This window comes from Engraulis encrasicolus, chromosome 12, assembly GCF_034702125.1.
Source record: "Engraulis encrasicolus isolate BLACKSEA-1 chromosome 12, IST_EnEncr_1.0, whole genome shotgun sequence".
Lineage (NCBI taxonomy): Eukaryota > Metazoa > Chordata > Actinopteri > Clupeiformes > Engraulidae > Engraulis > Engraulis encrasicolus.
In genome coordinates this window covers 7,986,535-8,006,534 of record NC_085868.1, presented here as the reverse complement: position 1 = coordinate 8,006,534, position 20,000 = coordinate 7,986,535, and the positions used below count along the sequence as shown (strand labels likewise).

General features: G+C 42.0%; 2 protein-coding genes across 2 annotated transcripts in view; one reads left to right on the top strand and one right to left on the bottom strand.

Annotated features, from left to right (window-relative positions):
• The window catches only part of LOC134460268 (serrate RNA effector molecule homolog), an 18,417-nt gene extending 6,716 nt beyond the window's left edge, over window positions 1–11,701 (top strand). Inside the window, exons 8-19 of the mRNA XM_063212717.1 lie at window positions 543–738; window positions 949–1,236; window positions 2,073–2,134; window positions 2,416–2,494; window positions 4,125–4,295; window positions 6,579–6,713; window positions 7,378–7,531; window positions 7,717–7,910; window positions 8,180–8,342; window positions 8,630–8,698; window positions 10,577–10,649; window positions 11,522–11,701. Coding sequence (XP_063068787.1) covers window positions 543–738; window positions 949–1,236; window positions 2,073–2,134; window positions 2,416–2,494; window positions 4,125–4,295; window positions 6,579–6,713; window positions 7,378–7,531; window positions 7,717–7,910; window positions 8,180–8,342; window positions 8,630–8,698; window positions 10,577–10,649; window positions 11,522–11,576 — 1,639 coding nt within the window. The 3' untranslated portion in view covers window positions 11,577–11,701. The remainder of the gene's footprint in view (window positions 1–542; window positions 739–948; window positions 1,237–2,072; window positions 2,135–2,415; window positions 2,495–4,124; window positions 4,296–6,578; window positions 6,714–7,377; window positions 7,532–7,716; window positions 7,911–8,179; window positions 8,343–8,629; window positions 8,699–10,576; window positions 10,650–11,521) is intronic.
• A 5,203-nt stretch (window positions 11,702–16,904) lies between these two features.
• The window catches only part of klf12a (Kruppel like factor 12a), a 56,998-nt gene continuing 53,902 nt past the window's right edge, over window positions 16,905–20,000 (bottom strand). The window contains exon 6 of the mRNA XM_063211568.1: window positions 16,905–19,940. Coding sequence (XP_063067638.1) covers window positions 19,759–19,940 — 182 coding nt within the window. The 3' untranslated portion in view covers window positions 16,905–19,758. The remainder of the gene's footprint in view (window positions 19,941–20,000) is intronic.

The window sequence follows — 20,000 nt, the reverse complement described above, 5'->3', positions numbered from 1 at the left end:
CCGCACCTACTCTCGATTTAGCTGGAATGTTCACGCCGCAGATCTGAGCATTCAAGAACCGGAAAGTTGGTTTGGTTGTTTTTTTCCTGCAAACCGTGACGAGAATATGGACGTCAGCAGGTTCATCCGGGTAACACAGTCACATGCGGAAAAGTTCAGATTCTGGGGTCCTTTAGTGCCGAATGTAACTGGTGCGGGCACCGTTCTGGTCGGCCTGAAAACAATATCAGTGGTCTTTTTGCGTATATTATTATGATTATACAGTTGACGAGGTGGACAGGAAATGATGGGGAGAGAGAGTTGGGAAATGACCCAGGTCAGACTCAGTTGTAATCGTGATTATGTTTTCTTGTCAAACGAGTTGCGTATTCAAAGACCCATCAAAGACCCAGACAACAACATAAACTGATTTGATGTATTTGTGTTTTTTACTGATAAGTGGTTTTCACAGTGCTTGAATAAATCCATTGCGTTACTAACACATAATGGTTTGTAAATAATAAGTAAATAAATAATTGTGATGATCTCCCCCCACAATTGAGCAGCCACACCACTAAAAGACTAGAGAAGGAAGAGGAAAAGAGTTCTAGAGTAGAGGAAGAGGAGAGGATGAAGAAGAGGAAGGGTAAAGAGAAGGAGAGGCAGCACTCAGGGGAGAGCCAGGCACTGCCACTAAAGCAAGATGGGGGTGTCAGCCAAGCTATAGGATGCCCAGAGCTCAGAAGTGCTACTCCCAGGGTAGGCAAGGGTGTGTCCGTGCATGTGTGTGTGTGTGCGTGTGTGTGCGCGTGCGTGCGTGCGTGCGTGCGTGCGTGCGTTGAAAGCATATGACCTTTCTTCACATTTACTGTACTGTGTCTCTTGCATGTATTTCTCAGGTTTGTGCTTTAAGTTGTCATATTGTTCTTCATTTGTTTGACTGACGTTATTTGATGTTTCTTATATCAGGCAAAATACAGAGTAGATTCAGCAATTGAGATGAAGGGAGAGGAAAGAAGAGAAGAAAGCACAGAGAAGGGAGAGAAAATGAGAGATCGTGAGGAGAAAAAGGAGGAGAAAATGCAGAAGAAGGTGGAGGGAAAAAGGGATGAGGAGGAAAAGGAGGAGCAAGAGAGTGGAGAAGAGGAGAGAGAGTCCCAGCGGAACAGCCCACTGCCCCCACGAGCCCTCCACAAGACCCAGTCTCTATTCTTAAGGAGCCTGCCCCCTACTATCTGCAAGCAGGACATAGTGAATGTGAGTGGCTGTTCATGTGTGTGTATGCATGTTTTTTTTTTCTGAACCGGGAAACAAGGGCGCAGTGCCCTCATACCTGCTCGCGTGCGCCCTCATGCATTTGCCCATTGAACACCAAGTCACATCATAGGCTTAACATGATTTTTCCACAACATTCTTATCATAGTAAATACACTGTGGGGCAGTTGAATTGGCGTTGCTCAGCTCCACGCAATCTACAGCTGCTCAGCAATTTATTATTAAATGTTCTACTCCCTAAATTTTGTAACGTATCAGTTTATTACTTATTATTAATTACTTATTTTATAACTTGTAAGTTTATTACTTATTATGCATGCATTGTGTGAATACTTCTGAAGTACTTCTGGGAAATAGCGAACGCAGCGGAAATAGTGAATGCACATTTGAAGTTCGTATTGGGTAAACTGTACATTTTTCTACCAGTGATGAAGGTTGTTTTGTTGCCCATGTAAACTTGGCCTACATGGTTGTGAATATGTGATGAAGCACTTGCAGCTGCCATGTATGAATAGGGGGTAGTCTTTCTGTTGTGGGGTAATATGTGTTACAGATGAAATTTGTGTTACGTGAGTGGGGCAGCCGTGGCCTAATGGTTAGAGAGGTGGTCTTAAGGTCAAAGGTTTGTAGGTTCAAATCCCACCCTATCTTATCCCTACACCTCCATATATGGCTGAAGTCCCCTTGAGCAATGCACCCAAGCCCACATATCTCCAGGGATTGTAACCAATACCCTGTAAAATGTAAGTTGCTTTGGATAAAACTGTCAGTTAAGTGCAATGTAATGTAATGAAATGACTTGTGTTGTGTTTCCTCAGTTGTGTGGGAAGTACCCTGGCTTCCTGCGAGTGTGTCTTTCAGAGCCTAGTCCTGAGTTCAGGTGAGGTTGTTGTATGCCAGTCTTAATTATTTACTCTATGTAGAGTTTTACTATTTCACTTTTTTCACTGTTTTAGCAAATACACTAGACGTGTGTCCAATTCCAAGTCCAGTTGAATTATCACGGCTTGATTTATCAGCATTTTGTTTTATTACACCAGCCCACAGTAGGGTGTTGTAGAATTGCTAAAACAGAAGTAGCTATAATCTACGCTACTTAACTGTATACCGCTGTAAGAAAACACACTCAAAATGGAAATGCGGTTGTTGTAACCTATTCAGGTTCTTCAGGCGATGCTGGGTGACATTTGACCACCAGACCAACGTGGAGAAGATCTGTCTGGAGTTACAGGGCGCCAGAGTGAGTCTGAATATCAGTTCCAAATAGAGCCTCTTATCTGTGGATGCCTCATTTACAGCTCTTACTATGTGTGTGTACAATCAGGGCTCTAAATTAACTTTTTCCACCACCAGCCAATTTGGCTAGTGGACATTTTTTCTTACCAGCCAAACAGAAGTTCAACTAGCCATTTTTTTTTATCTCGCCAAAATAAACTATGCATTAGGCTAGTTACTTATTTGTTTAAATTATGGTCATTTTGTTCAACTATTTCTACAACACAGATACACTATAGGCCTGCATAGGCTACTATAGGCTATGCCTACATAATAAGCATATTATACTAGGCCTATATATTTTTTCATTATTTTATAACTTTATTTTTTACTTTCATTACTTAGGCCTAATCAATTTGATTGGCTTGTGTGATGTGATTCAGCTGTTTCCAGAGGAATTGAACAAAAACTACACACATAACAGACCTTTAACATACAAGCACACAGCCAAACACTTCAAAACCTCACATACGAACACCCCAAGGAAGGAGAAGAGATGAAAGGAAAAGGAGAGGAGAGAGGAGGAGCGCAACAAAATGACAAGAAGCCTAGTTTAACTAAAAGTAAATAATATCTCGGGAATCTTCGCTTCCTTTGTTACTTCCACAGCTTCGTCGTTGGCTGCTTTTTTTCCTTTCCGATGGCGTGGGCTTTCCAACTTAGTTGCGCCAGGACTCGGAACATTTCAGAAGACAACTGAACTGACAGCTACGGTCACACTACTCTGACAGTCAGCTCTCCTCCTCTGCCCTTGTCGCTATTAACGTCACTATTATTACGGTTACAATTAGCCTACTAATAGCATTCACCAACACACAGAACCTTGCTCTACCCCCCGCCACATTCTCATCATTCGCACAAAACATAGCCTACAGAACAGAAGTAGCTCTGCGTTAGTCCTGTCATTGAAACGGTCAGGGTCTCGCTGCTTCAAAAATGCAGCCTGTTACAGCAAGGTTCATATAGTAATAATAGCAGTAGTGACGTTAAAAAAGGTTGTAGCGAAAGCGACGAGAGCTTAGGAGGAGAGCTGAGTGTCAGAATAGTGTGAGCGCAGTGTAGCTGACAGAAGGCTGGACGTCTGAAATGTTTTTAATCCTGGCGCGTGCACAGCATGGAGTTGCTGCTCGCTGCACTGGAAAGCCCACGGTGGGAGGCTACGTCGTGACGCTAGTGTCCATGGGTAATGTAGGAAATCTCACCGTCTGACGTTCGTCAGAGCACCGGTTTACCGTTCATAATTTACTGCACTCCGGCGCTACTAGCCAAATTGGCGGGTAGGTATTTTTTTCTACTAGCCAAAATGAATTTTCACCCGTGTTTGGCGTGTTGGCGTGTGTTAATTTAGAGCCCTGTGTACAATGTGTGTGTGTGTGTGTGTGTGTGTGTGTGTGTGTGTGTGTGTGTGTGTGTGTGTGTGTGTGTGTGTGTGTGTGTGTGTGTGTGATAATATACATGTACATGTCTGTGGATGCACGCATTGAATGAATATGATTTGTGCATGCTTGTGTGTGCCTGTGCGTGTTTGTGCGTTGTGTGCATGTGTGTGTGTGTGTGTGTGTGTGTGTGTGTGTGTGTGTGTGTCTTACCTGTAGGTGTGTGAGTATTACCTGCGTCCCCTGGTGCATCGTGAGCTGTATCGGCGTGTTCGCATGGCCAACTGTATCGTCCAGCACAGGACAATACTGCAGGAACACATCCGGCTCTCAGCCAAGATCATACACTCACTGGACACCAGGTGGACACTCTGGGGCCCAGATGAGAAGGTATGCACGCATGCACGCACAAGCATGCACACGCTTGTACACGTGCACGCACACACACACGACTCAACCAGGATCATACACGATCACAAGATCTCAGGTGGACATTCTGGTGCCCAGACCAGAAGGTCTGGTACACACGCACACTCTCTTTGTTTCATACATTCACATACTAATTGAAGACACTCAACAATATGCAAGGAGCATACAGAATATGTGGAACCTGTCCAAAGAACGACCCCTCTCCACCTTCTTGTTCCTTATCTAATTCTGTCTTCCTTTCTGTCCTTCTAATTCTAGAACCCTGTCCTAAAGAATGTGTCTCATCACCTTGTTGAAGAGGCCAGTGCTCCTCTCCTTGTTCCACCTCATCTCTAAGGAACCTTAGTCTAATTCCATCTTCCTCCCTTCTCTTATTCTTGATCCCTGTCTTAAGGAACATGTCACATCCTCTTCATTTCTAAAAAAAAATCCCCAAGCCTTTTCTGTCTCTCCTAAAGAAAGTGTGTGTCACCTGGTGGCGGGGGGCAGTTCTTCTCTTTTCTTGTTCCACCTCGTCCCTAAAGAACCAGGAAATAAGATCCTCCTTTCTCATTCCTTCCTAACTCTAGAATGCTGCCTCCTTGAGGAACATCTCTTATCTTCCTCTTTTCAAATAAAACAGGGTCTCCGCGGATCCTTAAAAAGTCTTATAAAGTCTTACTTTTAATATTTGTTTTTTAAGGTCTTATAAAGCATTATATTTCGCCAATTTTTGGAAGTGTGGTATTATATTTACGTGGGAGGTCTTATATTTCATCTGGGTAGCTTGAGTGTAAGAAAAAAGGTCTATTTTTTGACGCTATTTAACCGGCATACGTCCCTCATCAAGATGCGGAAAAGTAGATGAAACTGATCTGTGTTTGTGGCGCAGCGCAGCCCGCTGGCCACACAGCGGGGGCAGCCGCAGACCTGTGGACGTGTGTTCTAGTAGAAACAGTCGAAAAAGTGGTCGAAAAAATATGAACGTGAATCGAGATGGGTAGATAGATGCACGTTCAGTGTAATGTGGCTTGAGGACAAGAAATAAAACGGTTAGCTGCTATCCAAAGCAACGTCGGAATATGAAGCTTGTTAACTGTGTCGGGAGGACGCATAGCCTTATCAGTCGTTAAATGTTGTCCATCGTAAGCATGTTAGCCATGTCCTTGCGTTTGGGTAGAAGCGTTTGCTAAATGTAAAGGGTTCATTTCATAAAGTCCATTATGACTGTATTCGAAAATAATTGTTCCTTCATACAATAGCCTACACTTTCAAAATCGCCTCTAGATACGTGACAGGCTATTTGATGCCTCTGTCAAATGCAAAATGATTTCGTTAACATGATGGCAGCATGAGGAAGTGAGCGCGAAATCGGATGAGTAACAGAATCGGATATCGGATGAGTAACAGAACAATATGTACGAAGCCAATGATCTGGCGAGGTGCGTAATGTCCAAATCGGTAACCAGATGGGCAACGGTAAACGCGCTAAATGCTTGTTATGGACATGCTGGAAATCGCTTCCAAGTTGTGCGCTGTTTCTTGCGCCCATCTAGAGAACAACAAACTACAGACAGGCTAAGCTCAAAGTAGAACGCTTGCTTCTGCTACCCGTCTCTGATAAAGCGAGCTGGAGGAGGAGGAACGGCACTCAGAGTAGTCATACATTTAACCCTTCTCTCCTAATAGCAAAGTGCATTCAACTATTTATCCATCAGAAATGATTAATTGTTGAGCCATTTTTAATGTGTACATTTAAAGGCATTTGATGAACATTCATCTGATTTTTCCATAGGCCGTCAAAACATGCGTGGGACCCTCAATTAAATGCCAGTTGTCAGTTAACTGACCATATGCATGCATGGTGTCTGTAGGCCTACAGATCAGTTACACCTTGCTACTGCTTACACTGTGTTTACCCTAGGCTACACTATACAAGCACAGTAGTCATATAATATTGTTTATAATATATAATTATGTACTAGGCCTACATTTCATTATAGCAATGCAAACTAATAACATTAGCAATATTGCAATGCCTCACCTCGAGCGGTGGTCTTATATTTTATCATCAGAGGTCTTATATTTGTCTTAAAAAGTCTTATATTTGGTGATCCAAAATGTGCAGAAACCCTGTAAAATCTATATTTTTCTTCTTTTCCTTAGTTCCCTCATCACCTGGTGGAAGAGTCCTCTCTTCCTATTCCTCCTCTCCCCTAAAGAGCATGTCATGGAATTCTTTCTGTTCCTTCATTCTAATTCTAGAACCCCGTCCTAAAGAACGTGTCTCATCATCTGGTGGAGGAGGCCAGTGCTGAGGAGGAGGAGCTTACAGGGCATGTGGGTGGAGCTAGCACTCATGCTCAGGTTACCATGGAGAGGGATGAGAAACTGGTCAAGGTGAGAAAATGGAGGGATGTGTCTAATGCCGCATCTGTCTTTTGGCTGATGTTGAAATTGTTGTGACATTATTTACTATTTGGGCATGCATGTACGTTAATCTGTGAGTGTGTGTGCGTGTGTGTGTTTGAGTGTGTGTATGTGTGTGTCTTTACAAAGGATACAAGGCATTTATTGCCATGTGCTCATCAATTAAAAAATGTTTTTTTAAAAGAGTTTTTTTTTGCTCAGAAAGTCCAACGTTAAACTTGTATTTTTTCGCACACCTCAGCTGACAGGTGCGTCGGAGATGCCCCATGGGTCACTCAGCAGACAATTTTAAAAAATCCCACCTTTTGAGTTTACCTGATGAAGGTCTAGGGCCGAAACATTGTGTATTAAAGAGTACAGCGAAATGGTCAGTGTGCGGGAGGGTTTTTTTTTTTCAAATTGTCTGCTCAGAAAGAAAATGGTAGAAGTTAAAGAAAGTTTTAAAAGTATTTGCCTTAAAAAAGCAGGTTACTTAAACACTATTTGTTGTAAAAAATTATGGATGTTGGGTAGTTCAGGTGTTGTTATCCGTTGAATAGACTTGATTGCTCGCTGGAGGGCTTTCCTGTCTTGGGCAGTGGTGTTACCCCTTTGTGTGTCTACCTACCTGTGTCTGTGTATCTCCTGTTCTCAGGTGCTGGACCGCCTGATCCTGTACCTGCGTATCGTCCACTCGGTGGATTTCTATGCTGCGTGCCATCACCCCTTTGAAAGCCAGATGCCCAGCTGCTGTGGCACCATCCATGCACGGGGACCGCTGCCACCCAATAGGGTGCCCGCACAGCAAAGTAAGGCTACAAACCTGTCGAATATAATATAATATAATATAATATAATATAATATAATATAATATAATATGCAGTACTGAACATGTACTCTCTCTCTCTCTCTCTCTCGCGCTCTCTCTCTCTCTCTCTCTCTCTCTCTCTCTCTCTCTCTCTCTCTCTCTCTCTCTCTCTCTCTCTCGCTCCAGTTGTGGAGTGGCAGAGGTGGTTTGGGTCTAGGTTGAGCCATGTGCTGGGTGTGAAGGCCACCCTTGGGGAGGAAGAGGCGGAGAGGATGGGACGCAAGGAGCCCCAGCAGGAACTGGACAAGTTCCTCAGGGCCAACACACGTGAGCTGGCCACCGACAAGTGGCAATGCAGACTCTGTGACAAGAAGTTTAAGGTAGCTGTGTGCGTGCGTATGCTTGCGTGCGTGTGTGGACTTATTTGTAAGTACTTTATGTGTGTGGACACGAGGTGAAAAGACACGTGTAGAATAAATCAACACGTAGTATGCATTTTGAAGCTGTCTTTCACCATCTGATGTTCAGTGTGATCTGTAAGGTAATTGGTCACTTTGCGGCATCATCTGTAACATGATTGATGCTCTATAAGACAATTGGCTGTTTCACCTGTCACTCATATCACTTTATCAACTCTGGGTATCTGTAGGGTGCTGACTTTGTGCGTAAGCATGTGGCGTTGCGTCACCCTGAGCAGCAGGATGAGGTGTGGAGAGAGGTCGTCTTCTTCAACAACTACCTCATGGACCCCAAGAGGCCCCACCCACCCATGGAGCACGCCCCGCCCCCAGGACCGCATCCACCAGAACACGGTATACACAACTCAATAATAATGGTGGTGATGATGGTGATGATTATGATTATTTTTATTACTATTATTTGCATTATTGGAGTGGTGGTGTTGATAAAGGAATTGATGATAATACAGTACATAGACATTTTCAGTCTTTTAACCACTTTGACAACTGTGTGCTAGTGTTGTAGTATGTGTGTAATATAGTATAGAGCTGACATATTTTTGTGGGTTTTGGGGAATGCAATGGTTGACAAGAGCTGCTTACCTGGGTTCCAAATTGTTGTCCTGAATGAATCCTGTCAGTAGGGGGCGGTCCATCTGATAGTATGGGAGGGTTCCACCAGGCTGGTCATCAATTCTTCAACTACGACGGTAAGGTCTCCATTTGTCCTTTTCTGGGGTTAATTTATGTACTGCTTGAGTATGTGTGTTACATTATGTGGTATAGATTCATGCAGTTTTTTTGAAAGATTTTTTTGTGTGTTAGTATTGACTCCAGAAATGAAGAGGGTGGAAGAAGTGTTTTTTGAGAGTGTCTGGGGAAAAAAATTGTGAGAAGTTTTTGCAAGAAGAGTAGAACAAGTGGAGAAATGTGTGTCAACCGTTTTGTGTGAGTATCAGCAAGAATGAAAGGAGAGGAGCACTGCAAGACCACACTTACGAGACCAGAGGTGCCATATACCTGAAGACAATGGAGATTGTGGTCGAGCTGAGAAAACTATCTTTGTAAATTAAATGGAATTAATAATACACATTGTTATTCAAAATAGATGTTCAAGGGGCTGTCTACAAGGCTGTCAACTTTGGTTGTAGGGGCATACAACGGCTAACACTAGACAGAGGAAGACAGACTTGAAGCTTAAAACAGACTGATATGACAACAGAAAGTTGTGGCTCCCATCAAGACTGGTGACTTAAGGCCCTGCTGTGGCCTAACAGTAGGGCACTGGGTTACTACGCTGGTGACCGGGTTCGATTCCAGCTTGATTAATTTGCCAATCCTTCCCCATCTCTCTCCCCCCACTCATTTCCTTTCTCTCCTCCACTGTCCTGTCAGAAATAAATGTATAAAAATCCCCAAAATATATATACGGTATATAAAAAAGACTGGCGACTCAATTTCGCATTTATGTAAAGTAGTGTATCCTGTGCTTCAATATGTGACATATTTGGACATTTCTTTGGTGGAAGGACAACGTTAGTGAAGAAATTGAGTGGGCCTGAAAGTGTAGTTGGGATTTGACCTGAGTCCCCTTTGCAGCCTGTATCTGGGTCGAGATGCAGCATTGGAAAAGTGCTTGTCGTGACTAAACGTGGGCAATGTTTTTTTTTTAAAAAAAGAAGAAAATTGTAAAGCCCAAAGTATATAATTATACCAACACAGGCTCTTGCTATGTTTAGGATTGCACATGTGTGCTCGACACAGATTTTGTCCTCGATATGATCTGAGCAAACTGTCCGCTCAGCACCAAAGTTTTGGGCCCGTGAGGGGCTTGTGTTCGTGTGTGTGTGTGTGTGTGTGTGTGTGTGTGTGTGTGTGTGTGTGTGTGTGTGTGTGTGTGTGTGTGTGTGTGTGTGTGTGTGTGTGTGTGTGTGTCCATGGCATGTATCTTAAAAGCACCACCTCACGACTAAGAAAAAAATGACATTATCTCTTTTCACTTGTACTGTTATTGACATTCATACTAGGTCTCATGTGCATTAAGCCATTGCTTTATACAAAAAATGCATTGCTATTTGTAATTGGCACATGTTCTACTTGGTTTCGAAACCATGGATGCTCTGTTGGCAAAATTATTTTTTCGCTGCAGCAAGTCAATTACACCATACTCATTAGTTCTGTAAGTTAGGTAGCTATTTATGTTGTAGTTAGGTGAGCAAAAACAAACAAAAAACATTAAAAAGTGCAGGCTGGCAAAAAAAAATCTCAAAAAAAAAGTTCTTTGACCTAGATTTTATGACGAGCTATTACCCTGAGCATGTTAGCAGTCAGAAATAACTGACTGATAAATAGGCTCGCAAGCTTACAATATTTCTTACTTCAGAGGAATGGTATCCCCCCCACACAGAGAAAAATGGTTACCAAATAAATATATAAATACATTCCTTAAGTTCATTGTAGAATACAAAACCTATCAACTTCACATGAATACATTGTGTGAATGTGTTATCTTAATGGCAAAACAGAAAAGTATTAAATAATGCATAAAATAAGTAAGAAAGAAAAAAACGATTTCCTCTGTGTACCAGGTACCTATGGAGGAGAGGACCGTCATCATGGTTGGGGCAGATCAGGACCCGAGAGGAGGCCTCAGGGCTACAGGTAAGTAGCGTACAACAGCACAGTCTCATAACCAGTGCTGTCTTTTTTCTGTTTTTGAACTTTATTTAAATTTTTCAATAATTTAAAGAAAGAATGAAAAAACATGAACACACTGTCCGGATTGGAATGCGGCAGCCATCGGCAAATAATGTCCGATATGTTCATTCAATCACTGCAATGTGAATGATCCACTTGGTATTGGCCCTGTACTTTCCAATACAGAGTATCGATACAACACTTTTCTTTCGTAACGGTTTGTTACTGGTGGCAACCAAGATTTTCAAATATGTACCAGAGCCCTTGGCATGATTTTTCAAAGCCATTTGACCAAGTGGCAAGGTTGGATGCAGAGAGCATACCCGTCGCATGTCATGTTTACGCGGTCGCTTACACAGACCCTAAACCTAACCATCAGTCATGTTGCTGTGAGGGTGTAGTTTTGGCTGCAGCTGAGGTTTTAGATGCCTAATGCTCAAATATTGCTGCTAGTCAATGAGTCGAAAAGTGATATTTAAGTGATGCTGGAATGATACTATGTTTTGTAGATGTTTTGTTTTGTCTTTTGTTTGTCATTTTGAAAATGTTTTTAAATGTAATGTTCAGCGTGGACTTGGCCACTGCACATTATTGCCTCAGTCAAGCCTGTGTGTATTAGATAAGGGTTTTCTGTGCAAAGCCAGAGTGTTTGCATACCATGGAAATAGAGTTGTTTTCCTGATTAGAGACCAAGATAAATTATAAAGGGTGCAATAAGTTCTGATTGAAGCCCTTGACCAAAGATCACTGTAATACATGCATACGGTAGTTAATTCCATCGGCCTACAATGTGTTGTACTTCTGATACCTATACTTGTACTTTTGTCTTTTGTTAGGCCACGGAAGTTTCAGTATCAGGATTGGGATGTTCCCGAGGACGATTTCTTCTAGAAGACGATGCCAAACGCTAGGAAGGTGACACATGAAGGAACACACCATTAGTAGAGCGCTGTGTGTGTGTGTGTGTGTGTGTGTGTGTGTGTGTGTGTGTGTGTGTGTTTGTGTGTGTGTGTGTGTGTGTGTGTGTGTGTGTGTGTGTGTGTGTGTGTGTGTGTGTGTGTGTGTGTGTATGTATGTGCATTAGGCATGGTACGGTTTGTGTCGCAAACCGAAATCGTACGGTTTGCATGTCACGGAACGGGGTAGCGCGCAACCGCACGGTGCCCACGGTTTCCAAAAAAAAAAAGAGAGAGTGACCACCGGCGGACGAGGCAATTAAAATCCTACTACTTTTACAAGCATAAAACACAAAGACTACGTAGGATATTGAGTGTGGAAAGACTGATTTCTATCAGCCAACTGAAAGGCATAATGTAACAGCATGCACCAGCTGACTAGGCTACAGTAGCCTACGAGCAAGCGCAGGTCGGTCAGGAGCGCCTCCCTCTCCCCCCTCTCTCCACGTTAGCGCAAGTGACTGCCCCCAGCCTTTATTCTGACCAATTTAAATTAAATGAACATGAATTTACAAAAAATGACAGATTAGCAGAACAAAGTAGACTTACGTTACAGTAGCCTAGTGTAGGTTATATCCACGTGGCATTGGGTGGGGATTCCGGACGGCATAATGCCAGATATGAACATATCCATCAGATTCACTGCGCTGTCCTTAACTGTAGGCCTAATTACATGTAGCCAGTTAAACTCTGATGGAATGAGGGGGACTTTGTAATGTTGCCTAGTTAACATTGATGTTTAACACTATAACCAAAATAAAATGACTGTTTTAACAGGCTCAGATTCACAGGAGTTTTGTGAAACATTCTTGTGAATACACTTCTAAAAAACGATCTTTTTAAATTATTTGTTACCTTAACTTTCACATTTTAACATAACTTAACCCTATCACTTGTTCACTTGAAATTGAATTTGACTTCTGATTTTACTTCTATGCTTCTCACGGCCGGCAGTTTCATGATAGGAAGCAACTGATTCATCCTAAGCGCAAAACTCGCAGAAAGCGGTATCAAAATAAAAGTCCAATTCGTTCTCAGTGTGTCATTAACCAAAATAGTCATACTGCACTGACCTAATGGTCTCATTGCCTACAGGAGTGTAGCTGTTTTATTTTTACACGTCAAATGTGTTATAGTATGTAATTTTTGAATATTTGTCACCTTAAATGTTATGACTTAGTTCTCCCTTTTTGTGAAATAAATGGAAGCATGTTAAAATCATTGATAGGATATATTTTCTCTTTCAGTAACTTCACCTTGTTAGGTTAAATTAAGTCAAATTCAACATACCCATGATAAGCTTACATTTTCATTCTAATTTCTATTTTAGACATTTACGGTGAATAATACATTTTACTTAAAAAATAATAATTAAAAAAAAAATAAACAGAACCGTACAAAACCGAAAACCGTGATCTTGAAACCGTGATATGGACCGAATCGTGACTTTTGTGAACCGTACCACCCCTAGTCTGTATGTGTGTTTGTGTGTTTGTGTGTGTGTGTGTGTGTGTAAATATATTGTATGTTCAAGTTTAAATGTTCTATTTCAGTGTTCTGAAGGTTGTGACCAGTTAATGTGATCTGTTAATCGTATAGATTTGTGTGGCATAGCTACATGCCTGTTTTCTGTTTACACGTACATTACTGGGAAGGGGTAGAGGTCAGCCAGTCGTTTTTAAAGGACCAGAAAGCAGTTTTACCTTGTGTTGAAAGGGTTAGGCTTGATTTATGATCAGGTCACACGTATATCACACCAGTTTATGTTCAGTACCCGTTTTTAGATACTGCATGATTTACAGGTACCTTTTAACATCAATCAGTTTTTACTGTTCAATTCCAGTTATAGACCGAAGTCTTTGCCTTTTTTGTATGACTTAAGAATATGTAAATACATTTTGTACTGTTGTTCATTCATGACCCGTGTCTCTTTATTCATGTTAGTGGTCTTCCTCGTAATATCTTGTACCCCATGCCAAACAAATGTTTCTGTTGTATCAAAGCAACAGTTGGCGTAAACAAGATCAAATAAGTCCTTTATGGAGGTCTGCAAGATCTGAATAATTGTGATGGAAGTCAGGTACATGAAGTAATAATTAGTTTAAATGTTTGGTAGATTCAGTAAAATTGTTCATTAGTCCTGATTAAATCCTCTGTAGGCATAACTTTCAAAGTGGCCACCAGAGGGAGTAAGAGTACTATTTGTGAACGCTGACTCATACTCATCAGTTGCGTTCATAGTTGAAATCGTCTAGTACAATCTGTCACAACATTTGTTTTTGTCTCGCGTACTTCCTTTTTTCATATCATGAGCACCACCTCGATATCCGTTTTTCAACCCCAATGTCATTACTAGAGTCTATTAGACAGTCTTATAGCCTGGCTATTATCTTCCCTACTCTGGGTAAAAGCATTACTTATGTTGGTTGGCTGGTTATATGTGGTAAGCTGTACCCTATAGTCTCTAAGCAGGGTCACTCAGGAGTGATTCAGCACTGCTGCCACAGGCAGGCTCATGTGTGTCAGTAGCAGGGCCCCTGACAGCTTTGGCCAGGCCCAGGGCCAAGCCCTCTGAAATGTCCCCCCACTAAATAATGAGGACCCAATTCTCCCCATCCTCTCCCTGGGCTGGGGACACCTGACCTGACCCCTTTGCCCAGGGGCGGAGTGGCCCACCTTTTCCCACCGGGAGAATTTTCCCCTCGGCGGCCCTCTTTAAAAAAAAAAACAAAACAAAAAAACAAAGCGAACAACATGGTTTCCTAACCAAAAAGACAAAAGCCACGAAATCTGCAGTCGTACTACATGTGAACATTAGTGTAGTCAAAATATCAACCTGAATTGGAGAATGTAGCCTACACCTTGATGAAATGCACAGCCAGTGGTTTAGTCTATGTAAAACGCAGGTATACGCACCCATTTCAAAATGTCAGGGATTGCAGTATACCCACTTAAAATGGATTGATCCATTATTTACAATAGCACAAATATATACAGTACACATAAAAAATGCTCAAATATACAGTATACCCACTTCAAAAAGTAGACTACACCACTGGAGCCATCATCACAGTCCAAAGCTTTCATAGGCCTACTAGGTTAGGCTTAGGGTTGCCAACCGTCCCTTGAAATACGGAATCGTCCTGTATTTAGAGATAAAAGTACGGGTTCCGTATTGAACTGAAACGGGACACGGGACGTTAGAATGCAGGAAATTACATCTAAGAAATGCAAAATTTTCTGGGGGACGACCCCCAGACCCCCGGCACGATGAAGTGTCCCGTATTTTTTTCATTGACAGTTGGCAACCCTAGTTAGGCTACATCACACTACTGTTCCATGCAAATGTGCACTCCACTATCATTTTGACAGTTTGAAATTGAAATATCGTTTAAGGAAGACGGATGAGCATGGGCACAAAGTTTTGAGTATGGGGATTTTTAGAAGAGTAGGCTCACAAAATATAGTATAGTAGCCTATAGCTTACAAAAAGTCTGTCTACATTGTGCAATAAACCCACCATGCAGCAAATAAGCCAAACCTAGCTACTTCAAAGCACAACTATAAGTCAACAAAATGTATAACCAAACGGTGTAGGCCTACCTTAAAACGCTGTCTTCGTCGCAGCAAATGTCTTTGTTTCTTGCAATTACATTTTAATCCACAGTTTAGGCTACACACCCAGCACTGCTCACATCAGAATCTTGTGTGGTAATTATTTTGTTCCATTTCTTCAGACATTACATAGGCTACATCCTAAATGTGCCATATATAAATATATGTATGATATAGGCCTACCATTATTTCGACTGTAAGGAGATATACCTCTAGTTCTAACAAACCAATGCCATCAAAACATGTACAACGTGTTTTCCTGCTTAGCTGCAGTTCACTTCCTTACCACTTGGTGGAGTATGTTCGTAACCCAAGTCAATAACCACAGAACAAGTGAATCTGGAGTGGCAGACTGTAAACTGTAACAGTCATGTGGAAATCGGAAAATAAATCACAACTGACTAATATTTCCGTTCCTTGGTAACCAATCTAAATATCACAGGTTCTTGAAATACTGAAAACGAAACTATGTTACTAAGATCTAGTAAACTTCCGCGATCTACGGTGTATGAACATTATCAGTAGAGAAGGGGTGTGGCCAATTTACTGTTTGACACCGTCACTGAGGTATTGCGGTCGGGTAAACGGTATATATACTCTTGAGTCAATCTCTTTTCAAACAAGAAATGATATATAGCTCGTTCACATTAGCTTTGACACTGAAACACTTTAAGGCCAGCTGAAAATATACTGCGGCCAAACACTTTAGGGCCGGCTGAGAACATGATAAGGCCGTTGTAATATATTTCGCGGCCGCGGCCCACCGGGACAAGTCCCCGATCTCCCGATGGCCACTCCGCGCCTGGCTTTGCCCCCTGTCGGCTTCCCTGGTTGGGGAGATTCCCAAGGGGCGTGTTAAGACTGGTAGTCATTCTTTACGGCAGGGGCTCTCTAGGTTCAAAGGTCATTGTGTATAACATCCCCCACTTCACCCCATCAGCCATACAGCACTGTGGAATGTGACAGAATGTATAGCATATCAAAACAGAACGCCACCATGCCCATGTCAACATGTCACATGTGTATCGAGAGTAGATGTTGGAAAATTACACGCTGTTTGTTTACACATACCTGGGTATTATCAAAAACAAAGACCTTTCCCTTTATTTGTGGCATTCGTTTACATACAAACCCTTTTGCCCATTTTCCCTCTGAAAAATAAATATAAAAAAAAAATCCTTCAAAAGTGGAGATTTTTGAAAACTCAGTATATACATGTAAACAGAAAAACAGAGATTTCAATGGCTTTTTCCTTGCCGCACACAGGCTTCACGTATTTATGACAACTCTGGATAGTATATTTACTCCCCGATGGTATGGTATGCTATGAATGTTTATCAAAATACCCGGCTATTGTTGTAGTCAGTGTCTTAGTTACAGTACACTGACCGATCGAAAATTCAACATTTATATTTTGTTGACAATGAAAAGAGGTGGCGACAGAGCTGAAAATTATTTATCACCCTCTCCTCAAACTGTTCATTCCATAATTTTTCATTCTATCCTATTTTTAATTCACATTTTAATCACATTTACGATAGGCTACTTTCAGCTAGCCAGTATGACTTCAACATAGTTGAACTTTCACCCCTGTTTTACCCCCAATCAGCAGTCAAACTCACAGACAAGTCAGAAAGCAGACGAGGTGTAACTTACAAAACCGGCTCTTTTTTATTGACTAACATGCCTCCATTAGAATTAATATCAGACATTTTCATTATGTATAAATTCCATTCAAACTTCAAAACCAACCTTATTATTAGAAAACATTATAATGAATCATTGTACACCATCGAAAGAGGAAACAGTAAAAAGATAAAAGAATGAAATACTTTGAAGATTTAATTAGATATTTTCATATACTTATACTTTCAGAAAGCTGGGCTTCTGTAAAATACTATGGACTGTAATACATCACAATTATCGGGGGAAAAGAACGTACAAAAACTGCTCATCACTGTGCATTTACTTTAAAACGCTCAAGAACAAAAACATACAGACAAATAAAACCAACAAACGCATATCATAATAATAATAATAATAACTTTTGAGTAACTCTTGTAAAATATACAGCCCTCTGCTAAAATGAATGGGTGTGCACACAGCAGGGGCTCCTGGGAACGGCTTCCTTCAAAACGTCCTCCAAAACGTCCCCAAACCCACAGAGGCGGGCAGACAGGAGTGAGAAAATAAAAACGTCCTGCCATATATTCAGGCTTTTACATTTTTTTCACTACCCTAACTGGGTGTTCACCAGCATTTGGCCGGTTGGCGGGTGTTGATTTAGAGCCCTGCATGTATTCCTTTTGACTGTCTCCTCAACACTGGTGATTTCACTAATGATCTCCTCAAAATCTATCATTCAGCTGTTTCGCTGGACAGGAACAAATGTGTGGCAGGACTTGATACTTTCTGACCCCAAACTGTCGGAACTACCTCTGCCCAACAAACCCCTAGGTGCAAAGGTAAACCCAATCATCTATATTTAAAATAAACACAGCACCACTGGGGCAACTTAATTATTTTTCGTAAAATTTCTAACATTAAAATAAAAATAAGAATTAACATAGGTGTGTCTGTGTGTGGGTTGCAATGCCAGTGCAAACACACGACAACCACTAGGGAAAAAATCATGGCTGCTGATTGGTTCAGAATATTATTTTGTTAAATATTGACTGGCTTGTGCTCTCGAACAATGAAAATCCACTTTTTAGGTCAATGTTGGGGGTGGCTGAATAAAAATTGGTTAAATAAATGTATTGTAAGTCTATTGGTAGCCTGTATTGCTATACAGGGGTCTGGTAATGGCTTCAATCCATGTTATTAGAGACACATGCCAGCAGAGACATGTGTGGCTGGTTTAAGTTATACTGGGAAGAGGCTCAGAGCGGTATGGTGGCCATATTGTTACGCCATCCTCCTCCGACCAGACGAGATCACAATCTCTAAGCCTGAGAGCAGCAAAACCTCAGGAAACTTTCAATTCATTTGGAAGTTTTGACCCCCCCCCAGCTTGCCATGAAACGGCTCTTTCAAGAGCCGGGAATAACACTGGTTACGGTCGTTTATGTGGCCTGACCATAGATTATGATATGTGGTATAGATAGTCTCTACACGAGGTGAGGGGGTCAATTTGGCAAATCATCATTGTGCCACACAGCAACCACCAGGACAGATGACCCCCCCACTCCCTCCTTTTGTCACTGTGGGTCTCGCTGTGCTCCTGCTGTCGGAACTGTGCAAACACATCTTCTTTCTTTCTCTCCACACACACACACACACACACACACACACACACACACACACACACACACACACACACACACACACACACACACACACACACACACACACACTTTTTTTTACCCTTGCCTCGGCCGCAACCCTGGAATGTCTTAGCAATAGAAAACAAAACAACTTTATAATACAAAGTCAAAGGATTAAAATACGATTTATATACTCAAATACGATAGAATAAAAACACAACATGGGTGGTGATGACGGTATGTTTCAGGAAAGGGCTCTGGGTGCTCAAAGTGCTGGACCACTGACATCAGATTGAAGAAATTGATGGTATACTGTACTACTACTAACTTTATCCCGGAGCTTGTATTGCACATCTTTAAAATGTCAGGGACATCTGATGTTAATTTTATTTAACATTGTGCTAACGTTGCCTTAACGTTGCCAAGACATGGCGACTTGCTTGTCGCTAATAAGAGCAAAAATCTCTCCACAGGAACAAAAAAGATGTAAAGAAATGTGGACTTGGGTTCAGGTGTCACATTGTGGTATTTACATAAAAGACATGCACGATTTTAACAACAGCTCTCTCCCTTTACCCTGCCAGACTGCTCTCTCTCTCGCTCTCTGCCTCTCTCCATTCCTATCCCTTCTTTGTTTCAGTCTCTCCCTCTCTCTCATAAGCTGTGTAAAACAAGATACATAAAACACATTTTTTTAAAGTGACGATCACCAGAACAAAACAGTCAACAGAACACAGACAAAACAACATGTGTACATGTGCTCCCTTGAAATGCATATGGTATGACATCCCCAAGGAACAGAAACAAAATGCTTTGTTGAGAAATGTCCATGTTAATAACATTCCAAAGAAAAAAAGGTCTTGTTTTGAAATATCCATGGTCCAAATACGCAGGAAATAAATGTGTTTTAGATGTTTGTTGCTGGCGGGGTGACTAGGCGAAGAAAGTCACCATGTTTCACAAAAGATCTTTTGTATTCCTTTCTGCCTATTTCCATGTTTCCATCTCAACTCTCTCCTTGGCTGTCCATCCCTTTTGACTGCAGTGGCTCTGGTTGTCCTCAAGGGGGCAGCATTGCCATAATGTCTCCTCCGCATCCCTGGATCCTCACCAACGTGCAGAGAACCAGCTCTGCTCATTTCACTCCGCATCACCTCAACTTTATTTCATTGCATGTGATTGGTCAGTCTGTCTGTCCGTCACTCCTGTTTGACCAATGGGGCTGAGTTTGTTGGCTCAGATGAGGGCGTGGCGTCGGCGGTGCAGGGCCAGGTGGTCCGAGCGGGAGAAGGAGCGGTCGCAGTCGCCGCATTTGAAGGGCTTGACGCCCGTGTGCTTGCGGTAGTGGCGCGTCAACTCGTCCGAGCGGGCAAACTTCCACGTGCAGCCGTCCCACGTGCACTTGTATGGCTTCTCACCTGCACAGGTGAGACAAGCACTCACAGGTAAGGTCAAGATCAAAATACCTTTCATGTGCA